General features: G+C 48.1%; 1 protein-coding gene across 1 annotated transcript in view; it reads right to left on the bottom strand.

Moving 5' to 3' along the window:
* Positions 1–25,447, bottom strand: part of LOC135527246 (transcription factor COE3-like) — a 111,172-nt gene that overhangs the window by 79,246 nt on the left and 6,479 nt on the right. The window contains exons 2-6 of the mRNA XM_064955846.1: positions 20,577–20,733; positions 18,001–18,064; positions 16,928–16,983; positions 10,764–10,837; positions 6,004–6,072 (exon numbers count right to left, since the gene is read on the bottom strand). Coding sequence (XP_064811918.1) covers positions 6,004–6,072; positions 10,764–10,837; positions 16,928–16,983; positions 18,001–18,064; positions 20,577–20,733 — 420 coding nt within the window. The remainder of the gene's footprint in view (positions 1–6,003; positions 6,073–10,763; positions 10,838–16,927; positions 16,984–18,000; positions 18,065–20,576; positions 20,734–25,447) is intronic.

The raw sequence follows: 25,447 nt of genomic DNA, 5'->3' as shown, positions 1-25,447 counted from the left end.
CCTATCTGGCACTGTTGTGGCTGGTTCGGGCATGCCGAGTCCAGATTGCACCCTCACACTACGAAAAATCCAAAGGATGAAAAATGAAACCTGCTTGCCAATGAAATGAAATACCCTATATTGCAGACCGACCTTCATAATCTGAGGGGTTGTTCACCATGTTAGATATCCATAAAGATTAATGTATGCTCCAGCTATGAAGGTTAAGTGTCTTACTCACGGGTGGAACCCCCAGCAGACAGGGATGTGAACCAACAACAGACAACTCTTATGTTCAAGTCAGGCACTGTTTTTAGGGCTATACTGTATATCAGGGGTGTTACATATAACCTGTGGGCCGTTAGCTGTTATGAATGCTTATAGCAAGGCTTATAATGCACTATGGGCTGATAATAGGCACTATAAGTGCATTCATACAAGCTAGCTGCTCTTATCCTGCATCAAATGACCTCCTCACCTCATCACATCTGTTTGGCAGGACTGGGCCCATGGATGGACCGACTTAATTAGCCACACCTCACTCCTCCTCCTGATTAACCACAGAGTACGTGTGTGTGTGTGTGTGTGTGTGTGTGTGTGTGTGTGTGTGTGTGTGTGTGTGTGTGTGTGTGTGTGTGTGTGTGTGTGTGTGTGTGTGTGTGTGTGTGTGTGTGTGTGTGTGTGTGTGCGTGCGTGCGTGTGTGTCGGTGTCGGTGGGGGTTGGACAGAACGGAGGGTTAACTGTGCATTCTTAATTGGGTAAACACTCGACTGATTGGCGAGAGAGAGGGGGAGAGAGAGAGATGGAAGGAAAGAGAGAGAGAGCCCATTGTGGCTGAGGGAGTTGGCCGGTATCAGAGGTGAATCATCATAGTAGTAGGCTGCTGCCCCATGGTTTCACAATCAGCTGAGTTAAAGAAAGTGGAGAGCTATCTTCCATGGCACACAGATCGCTAGGCAGAACAGAGCCAATGACCCAGATTGGATTGAGGTAAAGGACTGGGAAGGGGGGATGGGGGGATGGGGGGGGCAGGTGGGTGTTTGGGGTGCGAAGGCATTCAGGCTAAGCCTGGGCTGTTGAGTCGATGACAGGGTGGGAGTGGGGGGCTCGGTGAGGGGTCCCTGGTGATGTTTACAGATTACATCCCACCCCGTGTTGGCTCTTTGAAAGCCACGGGAGGCAGCAATATGTCAACAAACGGGGATCGATAGCTTTTCTCTCACCAACGGCTAGCGAGGGGATAACGGCAGCATTAGTGACAGGCTCTGGAGGGAAGGCAGTGAGTTTATCAGCTGTCAGGCCTTCAGGGGGGGGGGGGCCCTGCCAGTACCAGGGATTTTCCCAGTTCCCATGCCCCCACATGGAGCGCTACTCTGAGTGGCAAGATATCTTTTCCCCACTGGTGAATTGGTTTATGGGCAATCCCGGGCCAGTGCACACTCCCCCCCACCCTGGGCACCCGCTGGAGGCCCTGGCTCCATGGAATCACCCAGACGGATATTACCACAAGCTGTGAACGCTAGGACAGGTAGCGAAACAACCCTTCTGTTCCCCACCGCCTGCCAACAGGGTGACTTGCCAGCTTCGGAGCCCCCGTGCAACAGAGGGAGAGTGAAGTGTGTTATACTCACAGAGCCTTCAGGTTTTAAGGGACTGGAATGCACTCCTCTGAATGGAAAATGGAGGATGATTGTTTAATGGCAACATCTGTATTTGAATAAATCGCTGGAGGAGATTCCGCCTCCTTGAGGAAAATGCAAAGATTCATTAACAAGTTGGAGAGTCATACGGGGTGGATATGAATATTACATCTCCTCAGAGAAGCAAAGCAAAATGTGTCCACGCCAAATCGAGGTAGGAACAATAACATGTTTTTGTGGGAGCATAGTTCACCAGAGGCAACTAGTGGTATCATGTTATCCCAGGGTAAAGTGCGATCGTGGCTATAGTTGTGTGGTATTTTATATTAGGGGAGCTGCAGTGTGTGTGTGTGTGTGTGTGTGTGTGTGTGTGTGTGTGTGTGTGTGTGTGTGTGTGTGTGTGTGTGTGTGTGTGTGTGTGTGTGTGTGTGTGTGTGTGTGTGTGTGTGTGTGTGTGTGTGTGTGTGCGTAGGTTGGAATAGATACCCTGCTGAAAGGCGAGAGGGGTGAACCACAAACACTGGCACTGATATTTCCCTCTTACCCTGTGGAGCAGTCGTCAAGGTCGTCTGGACTAACCCAGACACAAACACATAAATACATCACACCGAGTAGTAGACGAGCTACAGTACTAGGAGTAGGGTAGAGTGGCTATCTACTGTATATAGTGATGAATTAAGAGGAAGAGAAAACAAATGATTTCATGTTGAGTTTTTGCATCACTTAGCAGAGCCAGAGGGGTGGCAGTCATTGATATGATTACAGTACTGTAAACACACTGCAGGTACCTCTCACACGAACACACACACACACCTCACAGTGTCAAATGACCTAATTTCTCCTGTCCCCAGTGCTAGTTCTGCCACCATCAGTTCTCAGATCAAACAAGTCCTCCCTCTCTCTCTCTCTCTCTCTCTCTCTCTCTCTCTCTCTCTCTCTCTCTCTCTCTCTCTCTCTCTCTCTCTCGCTCTCAGACCATTTTGCTGTTGGTTCCTGAAAGTCGTGAAGAAGCAGTGGTAGGCCGACCCCCCTTGTGTGAGGGACGGGATACACTGAATAATTGAACCAGAAGACCAGGCCACCTGCAGGAGCTTTCAACAGTCCCCCATCCATATTTTACACCTACACCACTGTCTCTGACCCCCCACTCCCTGAACATACACACACACACACACGCACACACACACACACACGCACGCACGTACGCACACACGCAAGCATGCATGCAAGCACACACAAACGGTGTCTCATCCCCCCACCCATCGCCCCTGAAATACCCTAACGGCAACACCAGACCAGGTGACCCTCATAATGCCTATGTGATAAAAAGCCATTAAAACAATGTCTACAAGCGAGCAACTGTCTTCAATAACATGCATAAAGCCCAATGCAAAATCATGTAATAGCACTTGCACCCATAACCTGTCTCCTAAAAACATAACCCCGGACAAACGACCCATAAAACCTAGCAACCCCTTCCTCTCTCTCGGCCCTGACTCATCCCACTTCCAGAACCTCATTTTTTTCCCCCTTTCAATTTCTACCCAGGCTGTGCCGAGTAATGTCCTGCTTTTATTGTAAATCTATACTCTTAATCTGGCGGGCTCCCATGTGCTCGCTGGTCGATCAATAGGCTGTGATTGCTGGGAAGGATCCGGAGAGGCTGATAACCCCATCACCCCCAGCAGAGTTAACCCTCACTTGGAGCGGTCAGTCAGTCCAGCCATGAAGAGGTGCGTGCACGCATCCACACACATAATATTGGTGATTGCTAATGACGTTGTCTGTGTCCACACAAGTCTGCACCTGATAGATGACATTCCTTTACATCTCTAGTCTATTGATGAGAATATGAAATATGAGGGAGTTTTATATATGTCAGGATTTACTTCCAAGATAGCTTGCATAATACCCCTACAACCGGTACAACGAATGATGGGCAGCTTCGCGAGTCACTCATAAAGAGCAACCGACACCAAGAGGGACGACCCTAAACAAATGTCCATTGACAGACTGTAGGGGATGGCTAGTGGTTCGTACTGTAGAACAGATCATGGAGAGCTGTGAGGGGTGGGGGAATGAAGGAACGTTGAATGGTGAGGGCGCCTCTTTCCATCTCCCATGTCCCTCGCCACTTAACCCCGAGAGAATGACATCAAAAGCAGCAAATGGTCCTAGTGGAAGTGGGAGGGAGGGAGGGAGGGAGGGAGGGAGGGAGGGAGGGAGGGAGGGAGGGAGGGAGGGAGGGAGGGAGGGAGGGAGGGAGGGAGGGAGGGAGGGAGGGAGGGAGGGAGGGAGGGAGGGAGGGAGGGAGGGAGGGGAATGGTGGGGGGCATGTCTCCCATGTCCAGCAGGCAGGCCCATTATGGTAAGAGGGTGAAGGGAGAGGGGGAAGATAGGGGGAGACAGAGGTAGATTAGGGCCAGTGAGGTCTATACTGGGTAATTAGCCACTGGTCCCCCAGTAAGCTCTGACAGTCTCTGAGAATTTATGGTCCCACTCGGGGAACTGGCCGGCCATCTAAATGCAATATTAGCTTGTAATAACACCTGTTTAAAGGCCCGCAACCCAATATTTCACCCCGGCCCTTTGGCGCTTTCTGCTTGCTTCAGCAGGATTCTCCCCATTAAATGATAGCACTAGATACAAACTGCTTCGTGGTTTTAGATGGAGGGTCGACCTCAGAGTCCAACCAACTAAATGTACCCCCTACCCATCCCTTATGCTGTTTATAGAGGCAAGTGTGTATATCCAATGTGATATGTCACAGAGAAGGCATGTAAGACATGTTTAAGGCAGGAGTAATGCAGAGTCAACGATGGCAAGAGAAAAGAGGACACTGTCACCAAACCCTCACAAGATTGTTTTCTGAATGAAGTTGCTTCAATATCATCATTATATAGTCACTATACAGGGAGTGTGTGTGCGCTTGCATGCATTTGATTATGTGTGTGTGTGTGTGTGTGTGTGTGTGTGTGTGTGTGTGTGTGTGTGTGTGTGTGTGTGTGTGTGTGTGTGTGTGTGTGTGTTTGTGTGTGTGTGTGTGTGTGTGTGTGTGTGTGTGTGTGTGTGTGTGTGTGTGTGTGTGTCTGTGTGTGTGTGTGTGTGTGTGTGTGTGTGTGTGTGTGTGTGTGTGTGTGTGTGTGTGTGTGTGTGTGTGTGTGTGTGTGTGTGTGTGTGTGTGTGTGTGTGTGTGTGTGAGAGATAGAGCGTCTGCATGTGTGCATGTCTCTAAGCGGGGAGGGGGGCATGAATTGACAGCAATAACTGCTTTACAGTGGCGACTGATGGGGGTGATTTGCATCGCTGGTCACCAATAGCAACCCTCCACCCACCCTGCCACCCTGGCTAACTGATTTATCTGTTGGTTTAAGGAACTTGAGATGGCGTTCCCATAAATCCTATACTTCTTAATAGGGCACTAAAATGCAGTGATACAGGCCGTCGACCACTAAATCAAGAACCGGGCTTGTCGCTGGTAAACACTTTGGAATTGTTTGGGAGGGGTATAACGAGCGTGGCGATGTTGGGGTGACCACTGAAACACACACACACTCTAGTTGATTATGTGGCACAGGGACATTCCTGCAGATCTCTACCCTAGGATTGGCCTGTTGGGATTTCAGAGTGAATGGATATGTATTTGTGTGATGCATGTGTTTGTGTGTGGTATGTAGTCGTGCGTGTTAGTGTGTGTGTGTGTTGAAAGTAGCGTCGTTGTGAAGATATATGCTCGAGATATGACTAGAGGAAATAATATGCGATCTGACCCTGATTCCTGAATACACAGCGTGACAAGATCTCTGTGGCTTTGGACTGCAACACCTATCAAAGGCACCCCATGGCAACAAGAGGTGAGAAGACGTGTGTGTGTGTGTGTGCCTGTGTGTGTGTGTGTGTGTGTGTGTGTGTGTGTGTGTGTGTGTGTGTGTGTGTGTGTGTGTGTGTGTGTGTGTGTGTGTGTGTGTGTGTGTGTGTGTGTGTGTGTGTGTGTGTGTGTGTGTGTGTGTGTGTGTGTGTGTGTGTGTGTGTGTGTGTGTGTGTGTGTGTGTGTGTGTGTGTGTGTGTGTGTGTGTGACTGTGTGTGAGTGTGCGTGGGTTTTGACTGTATGTGTGGGTCACTGGTTTCCGGGCTCCTAGCTCTCCTGTCCCTGGCCATTCTCCAAGCTCAGTCTAACGAGCCAACATGAATTTGGTAATGAGCTCTGTGCCCTCGGAGGCCAATACTGTCCTTTTGGAGGAGGTCACTATAACCCAGCCAGCCTGACAGGCCCGATGATACAGACACAACCATGAAGACCTGGTCCTGCTCACCTGCTTGGGCCCACTGTCAAAGTTGTTCTACTGGTGAAAGACAGACAGAGGGAACAGAGGTGTCCTTACCTGTCAATGATGACCGGGTCAGAGGGCGTCTCATTGCGGTTTCCACAGCTCTTCTTGTCACAACAACGACTAGGGGAAAAAGGAAGACACAAATGATTATCACACTCACGTTTACTAAAAAAATGTACTGTCATTTGTTGCTATCATTTGTTGGACTGTCTCTGGTAACAGTGGGCATACCGCCAGCATGCAATGGAGTCAGGGAGGAACCATGTACAATCTGCTGAGTGTCAGGCACGTTGCCCTGCCCTTCTTCTCCTCCTCACCCCTCTGTCCCCAGAACCCCCGTCCCCCCACCTTGACCCACGATCCAGCTGGGCAGGGGTCCAGCCAAGGTCACTCTCATTGACTTGTTGTCAGTTTGGACAGCGCCCAGTGATGGCCCAGCCAGCCCGGTGCTGAGCCACCTCCCTCTCTCTCCATCCCCTCCACTCGTCCATCCTGCCATCACCATGGCCACCCTGGTCTTTCCCAGGTCTGTGCCACTGCCTCTCTGCCCCTACCCTCTGCTTATGTGGTGGCATGCCGTTTCAGAAGGGGGTCTGAATTCAGCTAAATGTGCTCTTCTGTGGTTGTTGGTTGCCTTGCATTGGTGGACAATGATGCCTCGTGACCACCAGATGCATCAAACTCTTTGCGTTCTGGTGGAAGTCTTTCATTTTCAATGGAGCAGTCCGCAACGCTACATTGGGGGTGCCACACTAGGCCGCGTGCTTCAATATGTTCAACTTGTGCATTGCTTTACCATGCAATGATTAGCTGGCTCGCTTTTAGCTGGATGAAAAGTGAGGCACATGTGCGTAACGTACGGAAAATGTGGGCCAGACATCCGGCCAAACAAAATGCATATGCATCTGGTGGACACTGGGTGTAGGGATTGTTTTCCCATTCATTCGGATTGAAGCTAGCGTAATTATATTGTATGAACTGAAAGAGGGGCTTTCCGTTCACAAAATGCTTTGTTGGTAGTGGAACTACTTTCTAGTAGTTAGCAGTCCATTTAGTGATAATTACATTGGATTCAGAACATTTCTTTAGATTCAACATATGCATTTTGTACATTTACGTTCAAAATCCGTTGTTTCATGTTGTGACTAAATTGAAATGGGAGTCCTGATTCTGCGGGTTGTTACATTAACTTAGGTCCCATTTTAAATATAAATGTGTTATTCTAAAGGTAATTGAAACAAACCCTCTTATTCTTAAAAATGAATCATATTGCATGACCTGCTGAGGACCAATTATGCTTACACACTCAGCCCATGCTGTCATGAATCAAATTGCCATTTGACAAACAAGCTTCAAATCGAGCCACCGAATGCCAAATGAACCCAGTTTATAAATCATTTATCACATTGTTTGATCTGTAAGTAGAAGAAAAACAAACTGAGCACTGTTTTCTTGCCTGGTCTTTGTGTGTGTGACTGTTGCCATAGAGCGTGCCACAATAATTTATTCCCACAGCTACTTGGAACCATTAGCAAAGTTCCAGGAGACCAATTAGCATTGGAAACCCAATGGTGCTGCTGTGGTGACAACCTCCTCAAACTGAGAAAGAAGTGTTATAAACAAACTGGACCCCAGGAGCACTGCTGGGCCCCTCGGGGGACCCGGCGCCCTTCGCACACGAAAACAAACCTTGGCTGAGCGTCCACAATACCGCCTTAATGACGTTTCCCCCCGGGCCCGAGCAGGCTAACACCCCGGCTAGCTAATGACTGAGAACACAGACCAGTGAGTCAGATGAGCCCCACAAGACAACAACACTGGATATCCAGTCAGTGTTACTATGGTTTCTTCAGCTACAGCCGAGATATAGTACAGGATATCCAGTCAACGTTACTATGGTGTATTCAGCTACAGCTGAAAAATAGTACTCAAGCCATGAGCCTGAGCATGGGCAGTGCTGGTCCAGCGAGTTCCACAGCACGGAAACAGAGGCCAAAATCACAGATACTGTAGCCTACATGAAGATTTGTCGATATAGGAACCACACCGGATCAACAATAAGAAGTGAGCCTGGCGTGCCAGTTTTAGCCCCAGATAGGCACCATGCCTTGGTCAATAGCATCATTACCATTTGCTCTCCAGCCAGCCAGACCCACTTCAAATGATCCCCACAAGTGGAATCTACTTAAGTACCAGGTTGTCTCAGCATTGTTCGAAGCTGAACTATCAGAGTTTAGCTTTAAAAAACAAGAGAAGCCTTCAAAGGCTCCCTGAGGAACCTGAAGACGGGCATCAGAGGGAGGGGGAACAGAGCCAGTCTGTTGGATCACAGGCCTGTGATAAGACACGAACACAGTGAATGGCTGTCAATGGAAGGCTGGTTTTCAAAGGGCAAGTGCTGTAATTACCCAGCCCAAACATGAGGTCCGTGGCCAGACCTAATCATATGCGGTAGCCAGGCAGGCAGCCGGCTTGGCTAGGAGAGGACGCCCGTGGCAAGCCTTTCTCTCTCACACGGCGTGCCTTCTTCCAGCCTGGCACCGGGGCTAGTGCACAGAGCCCAGTCCATGGTACAGTCCTCCGATGACTGGCCCATGCCAACTGACTACCACACAGCCACATTTGGTGATTTTGGAAGAGCTGGTCTCAAATGAAAGAATGGGGGAAATGCTGTGTTGGTATCATGAGCCAATGCAAGTCACATTAAGTGGAATGTAGTGACAATTAAATCAACTTACTAATCAACTACTGACATATTTAAAGGAAAGATTCACCTATGTTGAATGCCTCTGAGTGATGTTCTATCGATTCCCGGGGTCATTTCCTGTTTTCATGTGTATCTGAGCTATTGCCGTAGATGCAAAACTTGTCATACCCGCTGTATTTCTGCCTGCTTTACACAGGAAAACATGACCCAGGAAACCCGATAGAACATCGCTCAAAGAAGCACAAAAACTATATATGTGTATGTCAAGCAGTGATATTTTGATGCTTAAATAAAGGCATTTTAAAACACTGTATGTAAATAAAAGGGCTATGCAAAGTTCAGTACAAGTTCTTCCATTTTGATCCTACAATCTATAATTTTGTCATGTCTATCTAATTAACAACTAACAAACTTGTTGAAAATCTTTTCAATTGTAAAACCTCTCAGGTGGTTCAGTGCTTTTAACTCTAAGATGAGAAAACTCCTCTGTCTTCAGAGAGTTCTAGAAAAAGGTACAAGCCTCCAAGCAGAACTAGCATGTGCCACCACCAGGGACCACATGGCCATGCCTGAGCAGGTCCCTACCAGCTGCTACAGTATACTTCCTCTGCAGGTTGAGTGTGTTACTTTATACAGCAGCGAGCCAGGTAGCAACACCAGGCAGGACTAGATAAAGACACCTCAACCACCACGTCCCTGTCACCTGGGAGACAGAAGGGGAGATAGAGATAGATGAAGAAAGAGAGCGTGTCTCTCATCCCCTTCTCATTAGCCAATGGGACGACGCCTTTCATCGGGGGAATGATGGTTAATAATCGCACTCAATCACTTAATGACCGACGCCGAGTGGAACCGTCATTATGAAAATGAAGCCTCGTATCCGAGGGGGGGATCTCCAAGGAAGAGACAATGGGTCCGTCTTTCAAAGAATTCCTTGCATCTTCGATATCAACCGTTTTCACCGGAATTTAAAAAACAGTGAATGTCATTCACTGTTTGAAATCAGCTTTGAAGCGCGAAACAAGATGCATGAGATAACCGTGAAATAGCCCTCAGATAAGACACGATATGGTTTCCCCAGCTAGGTCATAACATTAGTACGATAATGACTAAAAGCCTTCCTTATTCATTCAAAATAACAGACCGGTGGTTTCCATGGTGGGACAAATCATCATTCTTCCAGCGCTGTGAGAACTTTAATAAACACCCAGCTGAATGTTTCCTTGTTTCTGGTCCTGTAAATATTTTTTTATTGATCCAACCAATCAAAAAGTGGCTTCTCACAGTGCTAGGAGAATGCTCTTGCGTCTTACCCCAGAAACTTCCAGATTCAGGTTTTGCATGAATTGCTCTTGTTTACAAAGCAAAATAATACATAGGCAACTGGGTTCCAACAGTGATGACTGAGTCAGTGGAAAAGACAAAAGGCAGAGTCGACCTCAACCGCCTCCTCCCTCTTCTTTTTAGTGTACCCAGCTGAGGCTTCTTGTGGGCCAAGGCGTGAAGCTCCTCTACCCCCCAGCGTCCACACACACACTTCCTGTATTGCATAATTAACACTCACTCCTACCAGGCTCCAACCAAACCCCCTACAGACCTGTTCCCAGCCAATCTCGATCAAAACACACACACACATAACAACCCCCCCCCCCCCTCCCCATTAACATGGGCCCCCATCCGGCAGACACACAGTGGGCAGATAAGTACTCAGCATGGTCTTCAATCCCAATATACTTATTTAATGAGGACAACCTCTAGGGCCGTATAAGGTAAAGGTATACCTGGAACCCAAAAATATAGATGAATCAGGAAGCTCCTTCATGTATGCAATTCACTGATTTTGACCAATGGGACTTTAGACATATGGAAGTCAGCCAGACTAGCGGGCTGAGGTAACCTTGAGCCTTGTGATGATCACTTAAAGTGAAAGTTCACCCCAACATAAATGTTTGTCAGGAAATGGCCTGGAGTCAATAATATGTGTACGTAGATTCTGCTATATGAACCAGAAGGATCCGTGGACCCTTGATTTTGGGGTGGCGTATCCCTTTAAATGCTGCATGTTCCCCTATTGGTTAGCAGTGGATTATAGAGTGGCACTCACCTGCACATGATCTCGTGGGTGAGAAGGACGCGGCACATCTCTGGGTTTTTGTCTTGGCCCTCGTAGAGGATCGCCTGAGGAGAAGAAGAGAGCAGCAGGTATTAATGTGTGTTTAGCCTTATGAGAATCGTACATGTCTTTTTTGGGTCACTATACTCAAACTTGTGCTTGCCCTGTACAATTCCTGATCATAGCCCTGTAAAGGTTCTGACTACATATTATTAGAAAAGCTTTGTGCATGTGTTATTTATCAGTGCCTGCTTAATAACTACAACAGAAATGGATGACATTTTATTAGAGTAAGTCCCACTGTAACTACGAGGTAAAAACCAGCTAAAACAGGACTGTAAAAAAAAAAGTTTTGCTCAACCCCGCTCTGTGCAACTGGGTCCTGGACTTTCTGACGGGCCACTCCCAGGTGGTGAGGGTAGGAAACATCATCTCCACCCCGCTGATCCTCAACACTGGGGCCCCACAAGGGTGCGTTTTCAGCCCTCTCATGTACTCCTTGTTCACCCATGAGTGCGTGGCCATGCACACCTCCAACTCAATCATCAAGTTTGCAGACAACACTACAGTGGTAGGCTTGATTACCAACAACGACGAGACGGCCTACAGGAAGGAGGTGAGGGCCCTCGGAGTGTGGTGTCAGGAAAATAAACTCTCACTCAAAGTCAAGAAAACAAAGTAGATGATCGTGGACTTCAGGAAACAGCAGAGGGAGCAGCCCCCTATTCATATTGACGGGACAGTAGTGGAGAAGGTGGAAAGTTTTAAGTTCCTCGGCGTACACATCACGGACAAACTGAAATGGTCCACCCAAACAGACAGCGTTGTGAAGAAGGCGCAGCAGCGTCTCTTCAACCTCAGGAGGATGAAGAAATTCGGATTGTCACCTAAAACACTTTTACAGCTGCACAATCGAGAGCATCCTGTCGGGATGTATCACCGCTTGGTACGGCAACTGCTCTGCCCACAACCGTAAGGCTCTCCAGAGGGTAGTGAGGTCTGGACAACGCATCACCGGGGGCAAACTATCTGCCCTCCAGGACACCTACACCACCTGATGTCACAGGAAGGCCTAAAAGATCATCAAGGACAACAACCACCCGAGCCACTACCTGTTCACCCCGTTATTTTCCAGAATGCGAGGTCAGTACAGGTGCATCAAAGCTGGGACCAAGAGACTGAAAAACAGCTTCCATCTCAAAGCCATCAGACTGTTAAACAGCCATCACTAACATTAAGTGGCTGCTGCCAACATACTGACTCAAATCTCTTGCCACTTTAATAATTAAAAATTGGATGTAATAAATGTATCACTAGCCACTTTAAACAATGCCGCTTTATATAATGTTTACATACCCTACATTACTCATCTCATATGTATATACTGTACTCTATACAATCTACTGCATCTTGCCTATGCCGTTCGGCCATCACTCATCCATATATTTTTATGTACATATTCTTATTCATTCCTTTACACTTGTGTGTATAAGGTAGTTGTTGTTAGATTACTTGTGAGATATTACTGCATGGTCGGAACTAGAAGCACAAGCATTTCGCTACACCCACATTAACATCTGCTAACCATGTGTATGTGACCAATAAAATGTTATTTGATTTGATTATTAATAGGAGGCTCAACTGAAGAGATGGAGGGGGCCATTGACAGGGCAGTAGTGGAAGGCCACGTGCTGTAGAACGGCCATGCCGGTTCTCCACCCGTCCACTCCTGCACCCCTCCCAGACAGATGGCCGTGCTAGGCCCCGTAAGAGACATGCCACCTCCTGGGCATCCTTCACTGGAGCTGTCATGTCGGCCCTGGATGACGAATGACCACTGAGAGGAGCTGCTCCCTCCTTCATTCTCTCTATACCTCCGCTGCCGGAGGGATGAAGGGATTGCTTTATCCCACTCCTTTCACTCACCCAATGACCTAACCCTACTTCGTCCACCTAGGTGGTCAGTTGCCCCCGACAAGCACGGACGCACGCACACACACACACACACACACACATACACACACACATACACCCCAAGGGGACAATACTTTTAGGATAACGACCACTTCTGCATTATTGATTCCTCCCAGCCTCCCTTCCTCTATATTAAAATCGTCCAATTTCGCCAGAAGGGGTGGGGATTTCGATGGGGACGAGAGAATGGGAGTGGGAATGTGTGTGAGGAGGAGGGAGGAGAGAAGATGTGGGGTGTATCGGGTCGATATTTATACATCATAATTTCTGATTCAAGTAGCCGCTCCACCCCCTGGAGCTAGTCTAAGAGTTTTCATGGCGGTGTGTGAGTAATACCACCATGTCAAAAAAGGTCAAGACTCAAGATTCAGCTTTTTGGAGGATGACAGGGCAGATTGAGGGGAGATATCAAACATATATATTTGCCCAAACATTCACCATTAAAGTGAGATTATTTGTATTCCTATTTGTGTGCCACATACCGCCTTCCAGGTAAATGCATTCCATACATTATTACAGCGGAATTTGCCAATAGGAGTGTCTGAGAAGAGGCTTCTAACACACAACAGCCAATCAATAGACGCGGGCCCCCCACTGGCAGCTACAGGGCTGCCTGTCTGCAGGAGGACACACTGCAGTATGCAAAGTCTGCATGTCTGTCTGTACAAGTCTAGGCAGGAGGGAGGGATTTGAGTGGCGCACCCGTGGTAGAAATCTGCTTGTGTTGTTGTCAGGATTATTGTCTCCAGCGCGCCGTCGCTGTAGCACATTAAGGGCTATTGATTGGTTTCCGTGGCTGATGCTTTGTCGAGGACCTGGTTGCCGCATCGATCTGTGACAGCCTGACATGGCGACACAGGGAGGGCCTGATGGGCTGGGGATACGGAGGGTAGGTGGGCTGGGGATACGGAGGGCCTGGTGGGCTGGGGATAGGGAGGGCCTGGTGGGCTGGGGATAGGGAGGACGGGTGGGTTGGAGATAAGGAGGGCCTGATGGGCTGGGGATAAGGAGGGCCTGGTGGGCTGGAGATAGGGAGGGTAGGTGGGCTGGGGATACGGAGGGCCTGGTGGGCTGGGGATAGGGAGGACGGGTGGGTTGGAGATAAGGAGGGCCTGATGGGCTGGGGATAAGGAGGGCCTGGTGGGCTGGGGATAGGGAGGGTAGGTGGGCTGGGGATACGGAGGGCCTGGTGGGCTGGGGATAGGGAGGGCCTGGTGGGCTGGGGATAGGGAGGGTAGGTGGGCTGGGGATAGGGAGGGTAGGTGGGCTGGGGATAGGGAGGGCCTGGTGGGCTGGAGATAAGGAGGGCCTGGTGGGCTGGGGATAGGGAGGGTAGGTGGGCTGGGGATACGGAGGGCCTGGTGGGCTGGGGATAGGGAGGGCCTGGTGGGCTGGGGATACGGAGGGTAGGTGGGCTGGGGATACGGAGGGCCTGGTGGGCTGGGGATAGGGAGGGCCTGGTGGGCTGGGGATAGGGAGGGTAGGTGGGCTGGGGATAGGGAGGGTAGGTGGGCTGGGGATAAGGAGGGTAGGTGGGCTGGGGATAGGGAGGGTAGGTGGGCTGGGGATAGGGAGGGTAGGTGGGCTGGGGATAGGGAGGGTAGGTGGGCTGGGGATAGGGAGGGGGCCTGGTGGGCTGGGGATAAGGAGGGCCTGGTGGGCTGGGGATAGGGAGGGTAGGTGGGCTGGGGATAGGGAGGGTAGGTGGGCTGGGGATAGGGAGGGCCTGGTGGGCTGGAGATAAGGAGGGCCTGGTGGGCTGGGGATAGGGAGGGCCTGGTGGGCTGGGGATAAGGAGGGCCTAGTGGGCTGGGGATAGGGAGGGCCTGGTGGGCTGGAGATAAGGAGGGCCTAGTGGGCTGGGGATAGGGAGGGCCTGGTGGGCTGGAGATAAGGAGGGCCTGGTGGGCTGGGGATAGGGAGGGCCTGGTGGGCTGGGGATAGGGAGGGTGGGTGGGCTGGGGATAGGGAGGGTAGGTGGGCTGGGGATACGGAGGGCCTGGTGGGCTGGGGATAAGGAGGGCCTGGTGGGCTGGGGATAAGGAGGGCCTGGTGGGCTGGGGATAAGGAGGGTGGGTAGGCTGGGGATAAGGAGGGCCTGGTGGGCTGGAGATAAGGAGGGCCTGGTGGGCTGGGGATAGGGAGGGCCTGGTGGGCTGGGGATAGGGAGGGCCTGGTGGGCTGGGGATAGGGAGGGTAGGTGGGCTGGGGATAGGGAGGGTAGGTGGGCTGGGGATAGGGAGGGCCTGGTGGGCTGGAGATAAGGAGGGCCTGGTGGGCTGGAGATAAGGAGGGCCTGGTGGGCTGGGGATAGGGAGGGCCTGGTGGGCTGGGGATAGGGAGGGTAGGTGGGCTGGGGATAAGGAGGGTAGGTGGGCTGGGGATAGGGAGGGTAGGTGGGCTGGGGATAGGGAGGGTAGGTGGGCTGGGGATAGGGAGGGTAGGTGGGCTGGGGATAGGGAGGGTAGGTGGGCTGGGGATAAGGAGGGTAGGTGGGCTGGGGATAGGGAGGGTAGGTGGGCTGGGGATAGGGAGGGTAGGTGGGCTGGGGATAGGGAGGGTAGGTGGGCTGGGGATAGGGAGGGCCTGGTGGGCTGGGGATAAGGAGGGCCTGGTGGGCTGGGGATAGGGAGGGTAGGTGGGCTGGGGATAGGGAGGGTAGGTGGGCTGGGGATAGGGAGGGCCTGGTGGGCTGGAGATAAGGAGGGCCTGGTGGGCTGGGGATAGGGAGGGCCTGGTGGGCTGGGGATAAGGAGGGCCTAGTGGGCTGGGGATAGGGAGGGCCTGGTGGGCTGGAGATAAGGAGGGCCTAGTGGGCTGGGGATAGGGAGGGCCTGGTGGGCTGGAGATAAGGAGGGCCTGGTGGGCTGGGGATAGGGAGGGCCTGGTGGGCTGGAGATAAGGAGGGCCTGGTGGGCTGGGGATAGGGAGGGCCTGGTGGGCTGGGGATAAGGAGGGCCTAGTGGGCTGGGGATAGGGAGGGCCTGGTGGGCTGGAGATAAGGAGGGCCTAGTGGGCTGGGGATAGGGAGGGCCTGGTGGGCTGGAGATAAGGAGGGCCTGGTGGGCTGGGGATAGGGAGGGCCTGGTGGGCTGGGGATAAGGAGGGCCTAGTGGGCTGGGGATAGGGAGGGCCTGGTGGGCTGGAGATAAGGAGGGCCTGGTGGGCTGGGGATAGGGAGGGTGGGTGGGCTGGGGATAGGGAGGGCCTGGTGGGCTGGAGATAAGGAGGGCCTGGTGGGCTGGGGATAGGGAGGGCCTGGTGGGCTGGAGATAAGGAGGGCCTGGTGGGCTGGGGATTGGGAGGGCCTGGTGGGCTGGGGATAAGGAGGGCCTAGTGGGCTGGGGATAGGGAGAGCGGGTGGGCTGGGGATAGGGAGGGCGGGTGGGCTGGGGATAGGGAGGGAGGGTGGGCTGGGGATAGGGAGGGAGGGTGGGCTGGGGATAGGGAGGGCGGGTGGGCTGGGGATAGGGAGGGCGGGTGGGCTGGGGATAAGGAGGGCGGGTGGGCTGGGGATAGGGAGGGAGGGTGGGCTGGGGATAGGGAGGGCGGGTGGGCTGGGGATAAGGAGGGCGGGTGGGTGGGCTGGGGATAGGGAGGGCGGGTGGGCTGGGGATAAGGAGGGCGGGTGGGCTGGGGATAGGGAGGGCGGGTGGGCTGGGGATAGGGAGGGCCTGGTGGGCTGGGGATAGGGAGGGCCTAGTGGGCTGGGGATAGGGGGGGCCTAGTGGGCTGGGGATAGGGGGGGCCTAGTGGGCTGGGGATAGGGAGGGTGGGTGGGATGGGGATAGGGAAGATCTGGTGGGCTGGGGATAGGGAGGGTGGGTCGGCTGGGGATAGGGATGGCCTAGTGGGCTGGGGATAGGGAGGGTGGGTCGGCTAGGGATAGGGATAGGGAGGATGGGTGGATGGGGAGGAGTATACAGTACAGTGTGTGGTGGAGCCAGGTTGCTACATTGGTGTCAGCTGCCCCTATGTCTTCTAGTCTGACCGGTCAAGACTAATTCTTTGCCACCGGGATACAGTAAATGGATAGTACTTTAGCTCAGCAGGTGAAATGACTGAAGGTTGTCTGTGTTCATGGGTTCAAATCCCAGAACGGATAGGTTTACTCATGTTACATTATGTACAAAATAGGTGGTGGGTTGCAGTATGATTTGCAGTGTAAGGAGAATGCTCACCACTTTGGTCATGGAGTCTATCAACCGTACAAACAGATCTTGTTCTGTCCTGATGCCTGCAAAACACAACACAAATATGTATTAGATGTCCTGCAATTACAATGTAATAATACATGACACCAATATGGTATGTTGAAATGTTAAGATCCATTGACAGAATAACCATTTTAACGTCATCTTACTCTGTAAATCATTTGCATAGAAGTTGCCGTGTGGTTTAGCCAAATGAAATGTCTAGAGCAACAACAATATAAACATCAGCCTAAAATGCTAATTCACTTCTTGCACAGAAAGAATAACATAAAATACTGATATCGAATAATGTCTTCTAAATGAATTCGGTTATCATTTGTGTCCCCATAGTGTATTTTATGTTTTCTGTCGTGCTTGTAGACCAACATTTTCTAACCCCCCTCAGGAAAAGTCTGTGCTCCTGAGTTTTTTTTATTATTTATTGCGTTCCCGGTTGCAACTGCCGAGCTCTCCTCGCTCCCTCTGCCTTTTTCCTCTAGGATAACAAGGAATTCTCACTCACAAACAAATTAAACATCAGCCATGATTGCTTGTCTTTTATTAGCTATGCAACAGAGCGTAAATATGACATAAACATGACAGGGTTATTCAAAAAGGATCATGGAAAACTGCTAGTTGTTGCCTGTAATTGTGTCCGGCTTCGGTGTTTTCTCACCGTTTCTGTGTGCTTTAAAAAATATATACTACATATTTAGGTTACTGTTGAATTGTACAGAACACCAACCAGTTGAGTCTTCTGTCTCCTATCACGATATGGTCTCAAAACAAAATCCATGCCAACCGGTCGAAGCAGTACGCTTTCAATGAGCACAGATCAGTGTTAAAATTTCAAATATTTTCCCCGATGACCAAAACAGACTTTAGGATCTGGTGGTCGTCAAGTACTATTCCAGATGTGATAAGGATTATCACTTATGTTAGTGTTGTCTTTTTTATTTCATGTTGTTTTTCCTGGAAGTGATAAAACTAATCTGTCCACAGAGAGTAGTGAGAAGAGAGAGAACTCTGCAATATGTTTGGAGGGATTATCGTGGTCTTACCGTTACTGTAAAGGAGCTGTAGCCTGTAATGGATGCCGTTGTTGGTCTTCTCTCCATTGTACTCCTGAGAGAGTCAAAGACAAGCACAGAAAATGATCAAAATGTCTCGCAGCTTTTGAGGTGACACCCCGAACCAAAGGCAACCCCCTGCAACCCACTGCTGTCTTGTACGTAATCAAATATCTCAAAAAACAAAATGAACCAACTGGAAAAAGAAGGAACTATGCCTTCCTAATCTACGCTCGTCTGACTCAATCTACTCTATCACTGAAAATGTCCAACGAGACCAACGCCCCAGTCCTAATCCAAGCAGATGTTGAGCCACAAGTCCTGATCTTGATCCCAACTCCTATGTCACAGGGACTTCCCAGACTAATACTGCATCCACAAGTAGGGATCATCTGAAGAGGAAACGTACATCCCATAAGAGGCCAATGGACCAACCAGCATTGTTATTTGCTGTTTTAACACTGTTATTACCTTGAGGTTTCATTTTAGGTCGAATTAATTTGCAATTAGAAGGTAATTAGTTAAGGTAAATCACAGTGCCCGTGTGTCCACAATAACATGTCACTCTAATAATGGTAAGCAACTGAAAACATATTAATTAATGTGAACCTTTGTGATATCTACTAGATTTTTATAATCAGGAAGATAATTCTGGGGATTAATGTCTTTAAAAACACAATATTAATCCCATGAACCCTGAGGATAATCCACGCCATTCTCTGATTGAGTTATATTTCTGAAGTTGCTAAGCCCTTGCTATTTTAGAATACTTGGCTAGGCCCAAATTCCCACCGCAGGGCCATAGTGAGATACAACATGGAATCTTAATCTTTCCTCCAACTCCCCTTGCTGACACGCACACAACAAACCAGCTGCCTAACTGTTGTATCGTCCAGCCAGGAATAAATCAAACAGCAACGACAAAAGGGCAAACTTACGTAGGAACTAAAACAACACTGTGGCTGAGGGAAAAACAACACTGTTACCACAACTATACAGAGAGATGCCGTAAGAGAGAGGAGACATTGCCTAGGTGACAGTGGCCTGTTAGCTTTGGTTGCCACGGTCACCGATGACCTCTGCTTCCAGGTGGGCCAAGTCACTCTCCCTGATCTTGTGTCACCTCTTCAACGGGCAGGCACCAGGAGAGAGGCCACATCCGCTCCCCTCTGTCTCTCTCTACCACTCTCTTTTCCTCTCTGTATCCCTCTATCTCTCCCTCTCTCTTTCTCTCTGTATTTCTCTCCTTCCCCTTCGCTGAGCGGTGCCAAATGTGCCGTGGAGGCTTGGCAGGGGCCCAGGGGCAGGCTGGAGGTCAAGGCAGAGGTGAATGGGCAGGGAGGACGGGAGGAGCGACCATGCCAGCTGGCTGCCGTCCCTCCTGACCGTGGGCGGAGCTGTTCTCTGTAACCTTTTACTGAGAACAACCCCCCGGCAGCACGGCAGAACAGCCCAGGCGGCAGGTAGAGAAGTGGGTTACCGTTACCACTGAGAGCACAGGTACAGCTGAACAATACAACAGAACAGAGACAGATAGGTAGCCATACACTCATAGAAAATAGGCTGTAGACAACAAAGGAATGTACAAGAAATGACATTTCAAATGACTGCTTAAAATGAATACAAAGGATTTTCAAATATGCCTTTCATAAAAGGATCATCATATTTTCTCTTTATCTTGTATTGTTAAAATAAAATTACATTTAAAAAAAATTGATGTAACCTCATCATCAAAATTCCTAAAATAAAAATAGTACCTTTAATCTCTGATTTAATGCTGAATCAAAACTGCTTTCATTCAAGCTTTTCTGCCTTTTGCTCATCACTGCCCCCCAACAGGTTAATTGGAAACTGCAAGTGCTTCTATATCTGAATGATTTCTATGCACAACCAGCTCTCTGGATTTCTAGATTACAATCTTTACATGTTTCAGTTATTTCCATGTTTTAGTTTTTGTAAGAAATCTCAAAAGCTTTTCTCATCAATATACTTTCTCAAAATACTTTGAATTAGTATTGAATGACTTACAAAATATACTTATAATATGGAACTCAGTTAAATAAAAACATACAATATCTTTATTTATGAGGTGGACATAATCAATATATGTTCTACATAAAGTATATTATCTTACATTTTTTTTGTAAAATTAAGTTTATGAAATTATAATAAATTGAAATCAATATAATCAAATCAGTGTTTATATAATATATATATAATCAAATGAGTGTATATATAATATAATAATAATATAATAATAATAATATAATATCATAATGTAAAGATATAGAATTCATACTAAATTAATTCACTAAAGAAATGCATTACATTACATTGCAGCATATATAATAAATCAATTAACAATATAAGGAAAGAATATTGATCTTGACTTGACATGAAGAAAGATGAATGTGACCATAATTTGTGTGCTACGCGTTCCATGTTTCAAAGCATCACTGTGCTATAGCACTGATCCCAGTGCCAATGCCACCCTTTTACCCCCAATGCCAGCTATACCTGGCACACACGCCCTCCTCCCCATTCCCCTTTGTGTGTGTTGGTCTTACTTTGTCTTTCTCCACAAAGTCTATGTAGGAGGTCCTCTCGATCTCCACGGGCTGGCCCTGTCGGTCGTACAGCGCCAACACAAAGTGGAAGAAGTTGGATTTACGCAGGTTTGAGGGGGGCTGTTTTTCATAGTGAGCCCGGGCCAGACCTACACCGCTATAGATAGTAGAATGACAGAGAGGGAGATAGAGGGAGAGAAAATGGGAGCGAGAGGAGGGTGACATTTGGTTAGTACTGTGGAGACGAGGGCCACCATAGCAATTCTAAACACAGCAGGCGCTATTCAATCACAAGCTGTTTCTGTGGGTAAAACAAATGCTGTTTACTGTGTGAAACAAAAAGAAAATTGCATGTGTAGTATTCCAATAATTCTAGTATGCTGCCTTGCAAAGAAGAAACCCTGGAGTAGTTGTGATTGAATAGGGCCCAGAGTCCTGATAATTATTACAATACAGCCATCGGTTTCATTTAACGAAACCTACACTTTGAGGTGTTTCAAAACATTTGAATTGTTCTGACAAGAATCAATCTTCATCAGGTCAACACCCACTATATCAATACCAACTACCCCACAAAAAAGAACATCTCTTGAAACAAAATTCATTATACTACAACACAGATAAGGAAAAGAAGGAGAGAGAGCAGTGGAGTCGTGAGAAAGAGAGAGAGAGAGAGAGAGAGAGAGAGAGAGAGAGAGAGAGAGAGAGAGAGAGAGAGAGAGAGAGCGTGATAAATGAAAGACACTTGGCCCTATGTTCACGTTCCCTGTGGGTGCCACGCGTTCCTTTGTGTTATTTGTCTCCTCGACCACCTCAACAATGTGATTTTTGGCTGGGTAGCGGGGACCCCAGAAGGCAGCGTCTGCCTCTGTTCGTGCCAAGCGCTGTGGGGCACCATTCGACTTGGCAAACACGCCACTCCAGTTTTCCCTGACCTGTCAGTCAAACTCACTCCACTTTGCCCTGCATCCCCTGGGCCTGAAGAGTAAAAGACCTCCACACACTAGGCGTACGCAGACAGACACACACACACACACACACACTCAACCCTTTTCACGATTGTTTTAGAGAGGGAAGATGTCTGCTAACACGTAGCCCATACACTGCTAACCAGGGTTGGAGTTTATTTAGATTAAAAGTCAAATGTTGAAGTTAATGCCAATTCAAAGGTGACATGGTGTCGATCAGATGATGAATTAGAATTGAAAAGGTTTCACAGCTTTGGAGAGGAATTTAAATTGAAGGTTTTTGACAATCTGAATTTAATTCCATTGGTTTTGGAGAGAGAGTGGAAAATGTTATCGAGAAGAAGCTGAAAGGGTGATGTTGCCACACACAATGCTTCTTGACCTGTCACTAATAATGACAAATTGTAGTGACAGGATAGAGCCATTTGAGATGCCCAAAGACACAAACATTGATATCCACTCACAACATCAAAAAATGTGTTGACACTACACAGACAGAAACGTACAAAATAAAACAAAACTGGAAACGGGCATGAACATATGTACAAACAAAATGGTGCTGAATCATGTCTTCATGTGGAGAAAATAAATGACAGGAAAGATTGCCGTGTGTTTACCCAGTGAAATGGACTGATTTACTTTACAGGTACCTTGTGCATTTCAACATGTGCTCTAAAAGACTGTGCATAACTGCTCGACGCCATGAAAAGCTACTCTTTGAGTAAGATCCATCTCTGAACATCTCATTGCTTCAAAATAAACCCATTTTTTTATCATAAAATCGATTCCTCGTTCAGGAAAATGTTCAAGGATACATGAGCGTAATTGCTTTTTAAATGCAAGGACAGATCCAAATATATAAACAAACGCTTGCAGGCGGCTATAGGAGCTCTATAGTTAAATCAATGAAACATTGAAGTAATATAATGCTTTGGTACCCATCTCTGTTGAACTCGGTGGCTGATATCTCATTCATCTACACTAACTCAACAAATAACCATGCGCAATAAGAGATTCCAAACACAAAGCAGTTATTTAAAAATATTTATTCATGTGCTGCATTTGTCTTGGGGGGCGGAGAGATTGTTTTTGGAAAGTTGCCTGGTTGCTTTCTCTCTGCGCTCATGGATATATTCCCCAGATGCTAGATTAATACAGGCGTGACCTTTCTTCACCCCTATTACCGATGCTTAATGCCTCATTTGTAACCCAGTTTGTTGAAAGCTAATTCCTGGACTCTGAGTTCTGAAAACGCAAAGACAGAAGGTTGCACAAGGGAGGATGGAGTTTTACATTGGGGGGTGAGATAAAGAGAGAGAGAGAGATAGAGCGAGAGAGAGGCTAGCTAGGGCCAAAGTGAAATCATGGTTTCTGTGCTGCTAAATATTAACTGTGTGACTGATGGGCCCTTTTTCCTCTCTAGCATACCCTCCTTACAAAATATATAAAAAGTATATTTTTTGTGTTTCCCAAGCCTAAAGATTTAACAAAACAGAGGGAAATCACATGATTTTTAAATTGAATTATCTGACACAAACATTTGGTGACCGTACTACTGACCGTACTACTGCCATGGCCTACATAGTAATCTTAATGTAAACAAACACAACAGTATACTTACCTACCTATAACAATGAAAACAAGACTTGAGCCATATCACTTCCCACAATATCAGTTCCCACCTCCAACTACATGTATAAACCCCCCTTCGACACCATTACCACAATTACGAAGCTACGCCAGAACATTGGGGATACATTGAGAACTCCAGCCACAGCAGTTGTGCCAGAGCCAGTCTCAGCACATTCAGATCTCTTCGCACTCCATCGACACAGAAAGCTTGTTAGCGTTATTATTTCAATTATGCTAATTACAGCCGCATCCATTTATGCTTGGCCGCTGCGGCCTGTAGTGCACGGCAGAGGCACTCAGTATAATAAAACGAGTATTGATGGCACACAGGTTTCTACTACGGAGGCTGGGTGTAAATCAGAGGCCAACAGACACACGGACAACAAATACAGCTAACAGCTCTTCTGACGGAGCTCCACTCTACATGTGCTTTGACACTTTCCCTCTGTAAACGCTGAAGGGGAAGATCACGCGTGAAGCCGTAACTATCAGGATGTCCACTCTCAACACAATCATCTGACACCTAATAGCTATGTATATTCTGTGGCTGATATTAATGTTCCAAACAGGACAGTAAGTTTACCGAATTAGTCGTTTTAACATGGGCTGGTACATTTGATATAAAGTCACTAGAGAAGGGTTCCCCAACTGGCGGCGCACGGGCCGAATTTGGCCCGCTGATGGTTTTATTTGGCCCCCAAGTTTTCTGAGCAGAAATAAAATAAAACAATATTTTTTTTGTGTGGAATTGTCATTGTTGGACATAAACTACTGTAAAAACACCAGGAAATCAACTCCAAGTGATTTTCATTTTGGAAATCTGTTCCCAAGTATTCCCACGCATAATAAAAACACACATTAACATATACAAATGTAAGCAGAGTTTGAAATTATTATGTTTCAATCAAATACTATATCTGTTTGGGTTTCTTACGGTTAATTTGCAGTCTTCAAATGATTTGGAATTGCGTTCAGGCCCCCCAAAAAAATCGTCCCGCGGCTGAATCGAGTTGATGATCCCTGCACTAGCGCATTCAACAAGATTTTGACTAGTGGTTTTAACGACTAGAAATTAATGGTTATCAATAAAAAAAGACTACAAAATTCTGAGAATAATTTTACATCTTCCAGAAATTATTATTTTTAAAGGTCCAGCTTTCTGCCATGCAGCATTAGTCAAAGCACGCAGGCTTCGGCAGTATTGGCTTAATGCAATGCAGCAAATTCTAATTATGATAAATTAAAAATGTAACCCAGGGCTGAAGTATTCACAGCTAGAGGGCCTGCACACTTCCGGGAAATAGATATTAAACACTGAGACTCCTGCTCTGAGATGATCAACTAATGAACACGCAGGAAAAGGGCCCTGTCAATATACTGGACACTGTTGACTGTAATGTGTGTGTCTGTGCGTGTTTGTGAATAAACGTATGCAGTTGCATGTGTGCGTGTGCATGTACGTGCATCCAAATATATTGTTCTGCATATAGCTGTGTAATAGTACCCATGAGCATCTGGTAAATCTTCCACATTTTGGCTTTAAGGGAGCGATCAGTGGTTTCCCTCCCCACCGCCCTCACCCTCCCCTGGGTAGAGAGCGTCCCCTGTGCCACCAGAGTGGGCACCGTGGACACGGCCCTGCACCCCTCCAGCATTAATCAGCTGGGTGATGGGGTGTGACCGACCAAGCGGCAGAGTCTTTAACCAGCGCGGCCGGCTGCTTCCTACAGGACGGCCTAATGAGCCATATACCATCGCCTTGTTTATACAAATGGGATGCACGTAGAGTATTAACAGTCTCCTCTCTCTGGCCTACTGCCACTGTGTTAATCTAATAAATAGTGGAACTGTAAATCTCACAACCTCTGTGGTGGTTATACGGCCACCCCTCTCTGGGTTGCTACTTGGTTTGTCCCTGGACTGAACAGTAGGTGACAAAGCTATAGGAGTTCTAACACAGAGAAGATGTTGAGTATACAGCCAAGGACGAAACCAAAGGAGATAGTAAAAGGGGGGAAGATATCAGAATAGAACAGCATGGAAAACCAATGCAAGGAACATTGACCTATCTAGATGCTTCAGACTTACACTAATTGCATCAGCAAATGTCGGGGGGGTCACATGAATATATGCACATGCTGGTGTGTGTGTGTGTGTGTGTGTGTGTGTGTGTGTGTGTGTGTGTGTGTGTGTGTGTGTGTGTGTGTGTGTGTGTGTGTGTGTGTGTGTGTGTGTGTGTGTGTGTGTGTGTGTGTGTGTGTGTGGTGTGTG

This window comes from Oncorhynchus masou, chromosome 32 (assembly GCF_036934945.1).
Source record: "Oncorhynchus masou masou isolate Uvic2021 chromosome 32, UVic_Omas_1.1, whole genome shotgun sequence".
Taxonomy (NCBI): domain Eukaryota; kingdom Metazoa; phylum Chordata; class Actinopteri; order Salmoniformes; family Salmonidae; genus Oncorhynchus; species Oncorhynchus masou.
The sequence above is the reverse complement of the archived record's forward strand: the minus strand, read 5'-3'. Positions and strand labels throughout refer to the sequence as shown.